The sequence below is a fragment of the Cibotium barometz genome, chromosome 3 (genome assembly GCF_041138505.1).
Source record: "Cibotium barometz isolate CiBa-2024 chromosome 3, ASM4113850v1, whole genome shotgun sequence".
Taxonomy (NCBI): Eukaryota; Viridiplantae; Streptophyta; class Polypodiopsida; order Cyatheales; family Cibotiaceae; genus Cibotium; species Cibotium barometz.
In genome coordinates, this window is record NC_141048.1 from 69,086,567 (window position 1) to 69,099,838 (window position 13,272).

Here is a 13,272-nt window from a genome sequence, read left to right on the forward strand (position 1 = left end):
GGCCACACAAGCCTGGCCGCCTGGCTTGGCAGGCCTGGCTATGCAGGCCAATGCGCCTGCCAGCCGACTGGCCCTGGCCGCCCATGCACTTGCGCCCTCAACCACCCGCAGCACCCAGCCAACCGCACGTGTCCGCAGCACTCGGCCAACCAACACGAATCTGCAATCCAGCACTTCTCTCGCTCTCTCTCTCTTTCGAACCAGAAAAGCAACGAACATGCTTTTTTTTTCTGTTTTCTCTCTACTGTTATGCGACTGTCTTTCCTCTTCTTTGCAAAGCAAATGACCCTTACTAAACTACCATCCCCATCAACATGGGTCTCTTTGATGAAGAAAAAAACACATACTGAATCTGAAAACCACAGTATGCACAGAAAAACAGCAAGCTTTTTAACACATACCTTTCTTCGACCTCTTCTTCTCTACCTACCGACTTGCTCGTTCACGAGGTATGCTTTGGTACCACTGTCAAATCCCCACGGATCTCCTTGTGATCGTTCTTGGTTCGAGACTCGAATCCTGCAAACAAACGAATAAACAAACAAGCAAGGGGGTGCAGGCCTGACTCCCAACCATGACAGCCGTGGGCAAGCCCACAGACTTGGCTGTCCCCACCCAGCCACGAGCTGAGCTAACTAGGATGACGTACCGACCAATCTCCTCCTCGCGACGTCCCATACCGCCACGAAGCTGCCCTCGCGGGCCTAGAGATTGCTGCCGGCCTCGCCCGCATAAAGCAGGTGCACGTCTGCACTAGATCCAGGCTCCAAGACCATAGAGCTCTCACAAACTCGCGAGATTCTCTATATCCCAATAACTAACCTTGGCCACCCTTTTATAGGCTCTTGGCCGGTCATCGGGCATCCACACTTGGGCGTCCGTCCGTCCATACTTGGGTGCCCACCCGTTAGTTTATCCCTAACTCAGCTCATCAATCAGCCTGCCTAGTTCCAAGCTTCCCCAAGCCTCGAAACTAGTCTTGCGTGCCTGTAGCACACGGTAGATACACACTGTGCACATGACATGCTGCCACCAAGTGACTGCCTCACCACTGAGATGGGAAGCCGCTACATGGACTCTATCCTGAGGATCTGTGATCCTAGCTAATGGAAAATGAGCAGTAAATTGATGAATAAACTAATTTACCGCTAAATGATCACACTTACCATCATACTTACTGAAATTAGGTTGACTTCGAATGACGGTAGTTGATACTGCGGACTGCTGGCTGGTGGCACCTGAGGCTGGGAATGCTGAAGAGAGGTGCTAGTATCTAAGATGAATGGCCTCCTTTTCCCTTGGTGCTTGAGTAACATACGTTCTTGATCGAGCTCTCGTTGGTGCTCTCGAGCGGCAAGTTCAGCCTGACGTCGGTCTTCGTCGATCTTGCGTTGGGCTTCCTCATAGTCCCGTCTTTCTATTTTTTCTTGTTGCTTTCTAGCTTCTGCTTCTGCTTCTGCTTCTGCTTTTTCTTCTCTCCTTCGGGCCTCGTCTTCTCTTCTTTGTTGTTCCATCTAAAAGAAGAGGGAGATGTAGTCAGGGGTTGCTGGAGGCGGAGGAGGACGTGCTACTGCTGCCTCCAAGAGTTGGAGACGCTCCATGAGCAACTGGTTCTGAGGTCTAAGAAGAGCTATGGTGTCTGCTGTAGTCGGAAGAGCAAGGTCTCCTTCAGGGGAGACGTCTTCGACTGATGAGTACTCTCTTCTGTAGACATGATGCTGAAGTCGGTGGTCATGCCGGAACGCAATCTGACCGTCCAAGGATGCCCTCACGCTAGGATATGGTGTGTGTGGACAAGCTGAATCTGATACCAATGTAACATGCAGCGGAAGTCTTCGTATTGGAGAATCCTGTCACACAAATGCTCACACCGTCTTCTGTATCTTGAGTTTCGCGAGTTTAGCAATCCACTTTAATACTTCAAACTTTAGAGAGATATGAGAGAGAGAGATGAGAACTGTACACCATATGGGGTCCCGAATTACCCACTGAAGGGCCCCCTATCTCGTTACCGAGATAGTATTTGCTTTATTATCTTTAAAGAGACTGACGGTCTGAACTGTGCACTGCTGTAGAAGCACCAAAGATGTCCAATCTCGAGCCTATGCACTCTTCCCAATAGTATGAGGGAGGGATGCAAAGCGAGGGCTAAGAGGGGGGCTGTTTGGGACTGTTCTAGACTGTATATGAATGTGTAAATGAATCTAAATGCTACGTTTTACCTTCACCAAGAGGTTGGAGCAAAACTGAATGCTGAAAACTGTGTGGATGCAAAAAACGCAAGGCTGAATGCTAAACTGATGCGTTTGACTGATGTAGATGGCTGAATGCGCATGCGTTTTGAGGCGCCAAGGGCTGTAGGAGACAAACGCTGAAGAGAGGGCTGAAACTGCAATCACTTATGCTCCTGAGGCTGAGGATGACAAGCGCTTGATGGCTCTCTTGCTCAATATGATGAATGACTAAAAGATTATGCAAAGCCTCTATTTATATGGACAAGATGCGCCAGTCGGCTGGCTACAGTGCTGGCCGACTGCACATGTCCAAATAAAATGTCTAAATGATGTATAAAATGCTAAAAATGCTGGGAAAAATACCCAAAAAATCCTAGATAAATCCTGGATGCTATCTGAGATTCCTGCAATGGTCTAGATGCTATGCATGAATGCTGTGCAATATGCAGGATGCTTTCTTTTGCAAACAATAAGGTTTCTACTGACTGTATATGCATGAATGCGTCTCTTTAAGTGGGTTAAGGGACTTAGACTGACTGACTGACTGACTATGGCTGAGAATGACCTACGTAGCTCGTGCCTAACTTATCCTGGATTGAGGATTACAATGGGATCACGGCATACGACAAATATCATCCTATTGGGTTCTAGTATTGTTACAATGTTGCGCTAATGATGATAAGCCAGTTTGTCACCATGCAATGCAGTGCAGAGTGCATGTGACATACGAAGATCCAGGATCTTCGGGAGCAGTTGCTCAATATTGATGAGGTCATTCTAAAAAGGAGCTAGTTTCCAGGACACTATCCTCTCTACCAGAAACTTACTTGAACTTCCACACATCGCTCACTCTATCTATGTGGGGAAACCCAGAACCAATCTTGTTTGAAGAGTTGGTTGGCTTGTTACTTCAGGAGGAGCAAAATCGGAAGAACAAATCTTCCATCATGCGTGGCAATGATGGGGCTTTTGTTGCCCAAGACAAGGGCAAGGAAAAAGCCAAAAGCAATTTTCAGCCAAAGGCTGATTTGGCACAGCCTTCACAAAAGACTAAAAATGATGTAGGCAAGCCCAAGAAAAAGGGCAAATGTCACTACTGCAAAAAGCCAAGTCACTATTTGAATGAGTGCAAGAAAAGGCTTGCAAAGGAGAAGAAAAAGGAAAGCGGCATGGCTGTAGATTCTTCTTTATCACCTGCCTGTAGATTCTTCTTTCCCCTGCAGGAAAAGATGATGCATCAGTAATTCTTGTGCAGGATGAGTGGACTTTCCTTACTTGCAGTTCTAATGCATCATTAGAGCATATGTCTCTCAGTGTCAATGAAAGACACGACACATGGTACTTTGAGAAGCTTATGGCTGCCCCTGAAGGCAAGCGGGTAACATGTGCAAACAATTCTTCTTATCCGGTTCCGGGTGTTGGTGATGTGATCCTCACAACAAATGGTGCAAACTTATGTCTTCCAGATGTATTGTATGTGCCACGGATTAAGAAGAACTTGTTGTCCGTCTCCTCTTTTGCTAAAAGAGGATATGCAATGAACTTGGAGAACGACAGATGCACAATGAAAGACCGTGAAGGTGGCTATGCATTGATCACTTTTGGTCCATTGTACCATGGGTTATATCAGCTTGACAGGTTTGACAGAATAGAGCATGATGCTCATGTGGTTACCACTCTTACACCTGCCATGCAAGAGGCAGATTGTGGCATGCCAGGTTTGGGCATGTGAATTATGGCAATTTGATGTTATTGCAAAGGCATAAAATGGTACACGATATGCCTCATGTAGAAATGCCACCAAAACATGTATGTGAAGGGTGCATATTGAGTAAGATGCATAGAAATGAGATGGATCAACAAGGGCTGTTCGGAAATTATAGCTTGTGCATAGTGATGTGTGTGGTCCTATGCGGACACCATCTATTGGAAAGCATCTATACTTTGTGACCTTTATCGATGACTACTCCAGATTTGCTTGGGTGTATCCATTGAAAGTAAAATATGATGTATTTGCATGTTTTCGACATTTTATGGCACAAGCTAAAAATCAAACCATGCAAATTGAGGGAGGGAATACATGTCCATTGCTTTCAAAGCTTTTATGGCAGAAAAAGGCATAAAGCATCAATGCACGATGCCATATTCTCCTCAACAAAATGGTGTTGCTGAGAGAAAGAACAGGTCTTTGATGGAAATGGCTAGATGCATGGTTAAAGGTAAAGTCTTGCCTCACAAATTCTAGATGGAGGCAATAATGTGTGCTACATGTGTTGAATAGATGCCCTACTAAAGCATTGAAAACCATAACACCATATGAGGCCTGGCACAAAAGGAAACCTAGAGTAGATCACTTTTTGGATGTATAGCTTATGCTGTGATATGCAGCGGAAGTCTTTGTATTGGAAGATCCTGTCACACAAATGCTCACACCGTCTTCTGTATCCTAAGTTTCGTGAGTTTAGCAATCCACTTTAATACTTCAAACTGATATGAGAGAGAGATATGAGAACTGTACACCAGATTGGGTCCCAAATTACCCACTGAAGGGCCCCCTATCCCGATAACGAGATAGTATTTGCTTTGTTACTTTAGAGAGAATGACTGTGGACGGTAGATAAGCCAAAAGCAAGATCTCGGAGGATCGGAAGCCTAACTGAACTGTACACGGCTGTAGAAACACCTCAATGAACTGATCTCGAGCCTATGCACTCTTCCCAAGGGCATGAGGAAGGACTGCACACCTGAGGCTGAGAAAAGAAGGCGGTGGACTGTTTTAAGCTATGTTAGAATGCTGTAAATGCTTATGAATGATAGACTACCTTTACCAGATGACTAGTGTATGCCTGGATGATGCACTGAATGCTGGATACTGATGTAGACTGATGAATCAAGGCTGAAACTGCTGGGAATCTACAAATGCAGGTCTGTAGGGCTGACTACTGTTGTAGGGCTGATGCTAGACTGAAACGCAGACTGTATGACTGAACCACGTCTAGCTGTTGTTCATCTAAAACATCAAACACTTCTGGACCAACATATGGTTTTAGCCAAGAAACATGGAAAACATCATGCATTGTCCAACTCGTAGGCAACTTTAATTTCGTGGAGACATCACTTAACTTCTTAACTATTGGAAAAGGGCCAAAACTAAGGAATGAAAGCTTGGAACAACGTTTCCCCACTTGTTTCAATCTCTGTTTCATGATACGCAAATAGACTCAATCCCCTTCCTTGAAGTGGACATCTCGTCTAGACTTATTTGCCTGTCTGCTATATGCTTCCTGAGCTTTGGTCAAGCGGTCCTTGACTGACTCAATGATCTCGGAAAATGCTTCCGTGGTTTTATTAGCCTCTAAAGATGGAGACACCATTCTCGTCAAAAGAGAAGAAAAACAGCAATCAAAGGCTGCTTCATATGGAGTCCGTCCAACACTGGATGAATGAGTGTCGTTCAAGATAGCTTGGACCAATGGAAGATAATGTTCCCATTTGGACTGCTAGTCATGACAGTATGACTTGAGAACATCAAAGGCCAACTTGTTATAAATTTCTGTTTGGCCATCTGTCTGCGGATGGAATGCACTAGACAACTGCAACTTAGTTCCGAAGTTTTCAAATAATGCCCTCCAGAAATGCGAGGTAAACTTGGAATCTCTATCTGATGTTATGGTGCTAGGCAAACCACAAACTGGATACCAATGCTTGAGAAACAGACAGGCTACATCCTCGGCTGTGGCCGTATGCTTGCATGGGATGAGCATGCAAAATTTACTAAAGTGATCCACAATGGTAAAACACTGAGTGTTACGGGATCCGGTGGATGATGGTAGAGGCCCTACAAAGTCCATAGATATGTCGATGAAAGGTCCGTCGGGGATAGCAATCTAGCCATCCAAGGATGCCCCCACGCTAGGATACGGGGTGTGTGGACAATTTGAATCTAATACCAATGTGATATGCAGCAGAAGTCTTTGTATTGGAAGATCCTGTCACACAAATGCTCACACCGTCTTCTGTATCCTGAGTTTCATGGTTTAGCAATCCACTTTAATACTTCAAACTTTAAAGAGATATGTGAGAGAGATATGAGAACTGTACACCAGATTGAAATTACCCACTGAAGGGCCCCCTATCCCGATGATGAGATAGTATTTGCTTTATTACTTTAGAGAGAATGACTGTGGACTGTAGATAAGCCAAAGCAAGATCTCGGAGGATCGGAAGCTTGGCTGAACTGTACACGACTGTAGAAACACCTCAATGAACTGATCTCGAGCCTATGCACTCTTCCCAAGGGCATGAGGAAGGGCTGCACACCTGAGGCTGAGAAAAGAAGGCAGTGGACTGTTCTAAGCTATGTTAGAATGCTCTAAATGCTTATGAATGATAGACTACCTTTACTAGATGACTGGTGTATGCCTGGATGATGCACTGAATGCTGGATACTGATGTAGACTGATGAATCAAGGCTGAAACTGCTGGGAATCTACAAACACAGGTCTGTAGGGCTGACTACTATTGTAGGACTGATGCTGGACTGAAACGCAGACTGTATGACTAAAGTGCAGGCGTGATGTATGCAAAAACACAGAGATATATGCTGTTTTGGGACCTGTGGAAGTGCTGAATGGCTGCGCCTATGATCTGCAAGGACTGCTGAGCTGCTGAATGTCTACTGGACTGTTGCGTTGATGTACAAGTACTGCTGAACAGCTGATTGAAGCAAAACGCAGGTTCTCAAGGCTGGAAAAGCAAACGCAGAAGCTCCAATGGTGTTGGATTAGTCTAGGGCTGAAGGCAAGGGTACTCCTAGGACTGAGGAGGAAAGCTCTTAGCACACTGAAGACTGAATGATGAACTAAGCCCTATGGAAGCCTATTTATACTAGATAGGGGCTGGTCAAGTTGGCTGGTCATTTATTTAATAAAGTTTATATTTATAAATGACAATAAATGCTAAATAAATACCATAAAATATGGGAACAATACCAGATAAATCCTAGTTAATTCCCTAAGGTTTCTGGGATGTTCTAAATGATGCACAGGCATATGAATGCATATTATGCAGGATGCAGAGTGCTTTCTGATGCAAACCCTAAGGCTTCTACTGACTTTACATGCATGAATGATTCTCTCCAAGTGGGTTAAGGGACTTGACTGACTGACTGACCCGCTAAGGCTGAGGAATGACCTATGTAGCTCCTCCCTGACTTATCCTGGACTGAGGATATACCATGGGGTCACGATGTACAACAAATATCATCCTACTGGGTTCTAATAATGTACAAATGTTGCACTGCTGATGATGAGCCAGTTTGTCACCATGCACTGAGTGCAGAGTGCATGTGACATGTGCACATGTACCTCAGCAATTGCGAGGTAAGCTTGATGACAAAGCCACTAAGTACATATTTTTGGGTTACAGCAATGGCAGTAAAGGCTACCATCTCTTTAATCCTTCCACACAAAGGATTTTGGACGGCAGAGATGTGTTTGCTGAAAATTCAGACCAGCCATTAGCTGAATTTTTTGGACAGCCACCTTCAAGCCCACTTAACATGTTTGAAGGACTTCTCCCGTTGGGAATTGATGGCTCAACAGATCAGCCATCAACTTTGCCTAATGGACAGCATTTGGGCGCTCAAATACACCTCAAAATGTGGAGGAAGCAGTGGAGCAAGCACAGACAGCAACGGAAGAGGCTACTCCGTACTTTACAAGAGAGCAAACTTTCAGCTCCTCTTAGTAGCAAGACACGGGCTGGTTCACATAATGCAAGAGAACAAGCAGATTTTGCTTGCATGAGTACACTTTGTGATGTAGATGAGCCAGATTTATTTGAAGAGGCTCATGAGGATGAGCATTGGGTAAAAGCCATGCAAAATGAGATGGATTCTATCAATAAAAAAAGCACATGGGATTTGGTAGACTTGTCTGCTGACAAGAAGCCCATTGGCACAAAGTGGGTATACAAGTTGAAAAGAAAGTTTGATGGTACCATTGACAGGTACAAGGCCAAGCTAGTGGCCAAAGAATATGCCCAAAAAAAAGGGCATTGATTATGATGAGACTTTCGCACTTACTTCTAATATGGCCACAGTTAGATGTGTTGTTGCATTGGTTGCACATCATGGATGGAAACTGCATTAGTTGGACATAAAATCAGCTTTTCTCAATGGGGATTTGCTGGAAGAAGTTTATGTAAATCAACCCATTGGTTTTGTGATGCATGGTCATGAAAACAAAGTATGCAAGCTTCAAAAAGCACTTTATGGTCTCAACCAAGCTCCCTGAGTTTGGTATGAGAAGATACATACTTATTTGACCACGCAAGGTTTTCGCAATAGTCCAACAGAAAGCACCCTCTATGTGAAAGAGGATCATGGCACTTTGATTATGCTCATTCTTTATGTGGATTGACACGTTGCTAGCTGGGAATGATATGGAGAAAATTTCAGCATTCAAAGCTGAATTGCAAACGTCATTTGAGATGACACATTTAGGATTGTTGCATTATTATTTGGGCATACAATTTGTGCGGACAAATGTTGAGATTTATGTACACCAATCAAAGTACATTCAAAAGCTGTTACACAAATTTGGGTTTCAAGATTATAAGCCCATCTCTACTCCCATGGAGCCAAGCTGAAATTGAGCATGTATGATGTTGGAGAGTCTTTTGATATGAGTGTTTACAGCCAACAAGTGGGCTACCTCATATACTTATGCAACACACGCCCAGATATTTAGTTTGGGGTTTCCCAGTGTAGCAAATTTATGCACAATCCAAGTACAAAGCATTGGCAACAAGCAGTGAATTGGATCTTCGGCTATCTTCAGGGCTCCCTAGATCTTACGTTGGTATATCCCAAGGGGTGCAGCTTGCAGTTACATGCTTACAGTGATTTCGATTGGGTTGGTGACTATGATACACAGCAATCCATCGGTGGGATTATTTCTTTTGGGGCATTCATGCATATCATGGTTGAGCAAAAAGCAACCCACTATTGCCACATCTACTTGTGAGGCTGCGTACAGGGCAACTTTTACAACCACACTAGATTGTGGATGGCTGAGGAGATTGATGACCGATCTTTGTGAGTGTCAGCAAACACCCACCACCATACTCACTAACAATCATAGTACTATAGCCGTTGCACAAAACCCAGTTTCATGCACACACTAAGCACAGAGAGATTCATTATCATTATGTCAGGGAGAGAATTCATGCAGGGGAGATCTCATTATCTTACTGCTCTACACAGGACAATGTTGCAGATCTGTTCACAAAGGCATTGCCTTGAGAGAAGTTTGAAGCTTTCCGCAAAGCTTTAGGCTTACTCTCCTACAGAGAGTGATCTACTACCGACCTTGTACACGTTCACATTGCCACTACAAGGGAGATTTATTGACATATATATTATGAGTAGTGCTACATGTAAACATGGGCTAACCAAGGGCACTTTTCTCCCTTTAGGTTTTCCCCCCTGACATCTAGTGTGAAAGGACACCACCATTATTATTGTATTTTGATATTATGGAGTCAACTCTTTAGCTCCACACATTCTATGCAATGCTCTTTTGTGTGAGCACCAATCATCAACTTCTGTGTGTTCTTACTGCTGATTCTATGTGTGTATATATGCTATGAGTAGTGCCACATGCGAACATGGGCTAACCAAGGGCACTTTTCTCCCTTTGGGTTTTTCCCCTTGGACATCTGGTGTGAAAGAACACCACCATTATTATTGTATTTTGATATTATAGAGACAACTCTCTAGCTCCACACATTCTATGCAATCCACTTTTGTGTGAGCATCAATCATCAACTTCTATGTGTTCTTGTTGCTACTGATTCTCTGTGTGTGTCTCTGTCTATGGAACCCTAACCCTAACACGTATCTCAAAGTCACTCAGTTTATTTTTCTTCCTTGAGTAGATCCTTTTGTAGTAGCAACTTGAGTGCCCATCCCAAGGTGGCTTGGTCCAGGCGGTACAATTAAGGCTACAAAAGGCCCCGACACCTGCGAGGATTTGAACTCAGAAACTCCCCCCTTCTTGGTCACAAACCCACACACCGCTAGGCTACACACCCATTGGCCAGAGTCACTTACTTATTGATGATGATTAACACAATTAAACATGAACCAATTAGTTAAACTATTTGGATGCTGGATGATGGATGTCAAGTTTAGAAACCTAGGCCCATAGAATTTTGCAATTCATAGACAGTGTAGAACTAGCCAGCCAAACCGAAAAATCATTGGTTTGCCATATCCTGGGGTTTGCAATTCAAAGCAACGTCGAAGCAAGACAGCAAAAAGGGTACTGATCAAAAACTAGAATTTTCTACGTGGCATCAAAACCCTGGGACCCCAGTATCCTAGAGTTTTCAAGTACAGAAACAGCCTGCCAAATCAGGAATTCTAGATCCTGAGTTTTGCAGTTCAATAAGGTAAGTCCACCTTTGCTTACGTTTTGCAGGAAGTCGGAAGTGAGCCATATCCTAGGGTTTCGGAGAAAAGCTTACCTGGGAGAATCTGAGGGGGCGATCCTCGCCAGGGAGCTGCAGAGCGCCGCTGACGAAAACGAGAATGCCGTCGCCAGGGCCGGAGGGCTGGCTGTCGACGTTGGATATAGCGTGCTTGCAGTGGGAGAAGGGCAGGGAGGTGAGTTTGGAGACGATCTGCTGGGCGCCCTGGATCTTCTCGCCCTCAATGGTGAGCATGGAGTGGTCCTGGTAAAGGGGTAGCAGGCTCGCGCGGCTCGAGTCGAAGATGGCGTAGTAGTGCTCCACGAAGGCCCTCGCGATGCTGTCGGGGTCGGTCATGACGGAGCCAAAACAACTGGAAGAATGACGAGTTCCAAGAAACGAGACCGGAGGAGAGGCCCCGTGGAAGCATGTGATGTTCAAAAATAGCTAGAGACGATCGATGCTTTTTTGACCGGTCACGCCCCTTTTTTTTAGCATTTTGGTCGTAAAATACTTACAAAAATTATACTAAAATACAAAACAAAAAACTTGCTATATTTCACCGAACGAGTCAATTTTGAAAGGCAAAGGTGCCCGCCAAAAATCAAGCCTAATCGGCATGCCCATAAAAGAGGTTGGCAACCTCTCTCGACACGCAAGAATTTAGGGATGGGGAATAGCCACAGTCGATCTTAGGTAACACTGAGAACGATGAAGACTCTTGTTGTGATGTTTGGCACTTGCCTTTGAGCTTGAGGAATGTTTGGGAAACTATTTTTCCATCACACATTTTCGCAAAGAAAGTGGTAAGTTTGAACAAGAATTTTTTTTCATACTTTAAACCAATTATGATTAAATTTTAAACATTTTTAGGAGTTTTCCTTCCCCCATCATTTCCAAAAGGATTTCTCAAACTTTGAATTGCCTTTAAGTAAAAGGGAACCTATCTTTTTCTCAATCTTGCTTTGAGGCAATCAAAGTGACCTAGTCACAATCCTTGTGCTCAACCAACAACATTGCGAGGCTTCGAGGGAAAGGTTCATTCAAACCTTAGGTCAAAAATCTTGGGATCTAGCAATGGAGATTGATTTTGATATTTTTTTTTTGGGTGTTTGAGTGGTGTCCAAGTATGAAGTTCATAGTGGTGTCCAGTGTGGCAATTGGAGCATGTGAAGGTTTTTAGCCATGTGTGTCTTATGTAGTAATGGTCTATTTTTGTAGTTTTGATATATGAAACTAAACTATTACTTCTTCTCATGTGAATAGCCACTTTTTCCTAATGTTTTGACGTAATTTTTAAAGCTTTATGCACATTTTTAATGGATGGTGAGTGGCCCTACATATGTGCATGCAAATCTGACCCTTTATTAGCCGAATTGTGTTGTTTTTAGCCTTTCTTACAACATAGTTATTTATCCTTATTAATTGTAAATGGTTTACTGTTGAAATTTGGATTCAGTGCATGGATCTAAGTCCTAACATTAAGAATCGAGTTTTCTATCTAAAAAAAGTTACAAATAATTCCTTTGTTTCTTGCACCTTAGTTGATTTAATATCCTTTTTTTTAAATTTGTACTCTCTCAAATACATGTGATGCTGATCTTAAATTTTATGAAACAGGAATCTTCTTCCAAGTATAAGCTTAAACCAAATCCTCACAAAAACAAATGAATTGAATAGAGAAAAATTAAAACAAACATAAGAAGATGAACGCAAACACTTAAAAAATATCCTTCACTACACAAAAGACAAGTATTGGGTGCAATCTCCCTCCCGACGTGTGTGGCTCCTTCTCCCATATGCAATATTTATGCCATATTCGTATTTTTAACCCTTGGAACCATTATATAATAGCACATTTTTCACTTTCAGGCTTTTGCTTTAATATGAATAACCTTGTCAAAGGTTTCTAAGGTTTATACATGACAAAACCTTTACCTAATGATAAATACTAATAGGCCTGTACACATTACTTGTGCACGTATATTTGCACATAAATTAATCTTATGCACACTCGCACATAAAATCTAGCCACATGATAGGCTACAAATGATTAATAAAATTCTAATGTATGATTAGCACATGATCTTCATCTTCGCACCACCGCTCAATCCACCATCCATACGACACCTCAATCAGTACCCTCGGACATCTCATTCCATGTGACACATTAATCGGTACCCTCGTATAGTGCGACACCTCAATTGGTACCCTCACACATCTCGATACCCATACTCATAAACATAATCCATATTAGTTAAACGATTAATTAATCCCAACTTCATCATGAGGAATAGGCAACCATACTATTAAAGCACACATACCAACTAGCATGATACACACAGGCATCCCCGATATAAAATAAGAAATATAATTCCCCATAATCAAGAGTAGGTCTCATAACATTTCCTCTTGCTTGGTTTGCAACTGTCCTCAGTTGCGTAAATCCATGAGAGAATGGCTTCATGATTGGTGTGGAAAACTTGATCAACACATAATGCGTATAATCAATGAACCAATTAAATAAACATATGTGAAACGAGTCTAAGTGTCCCATACCACA

At 43.2% G+C, this 13,272-nt stretch overlaps 1 protein-coding gene across 1 annotated transcript in view; it reads right to left on the minus strand.

The window, feature by feature from the left end:
• Nucleotides 1–11,150, minus strand: part of LOC147640463 (nuclear transport factor 2B-like) — a 30,626-nt gene extending 19,476 nt beyond the window's left edge. The window contains exon 1 of the mRNA XM_086780916.1: nt 10,767–11,150. Coding sequence (XP_086637042.1) covers nt 10,767–11,066 — 300 coding nt within the window. The 5' untranslated portion in view covers nt 11,067–11,150. The remainder of the gene's footprint in view (nt 1–10,766) is intronic.
• Nucleotides 11,151–13,272: the final 2,122 nt, after the last annotated feature.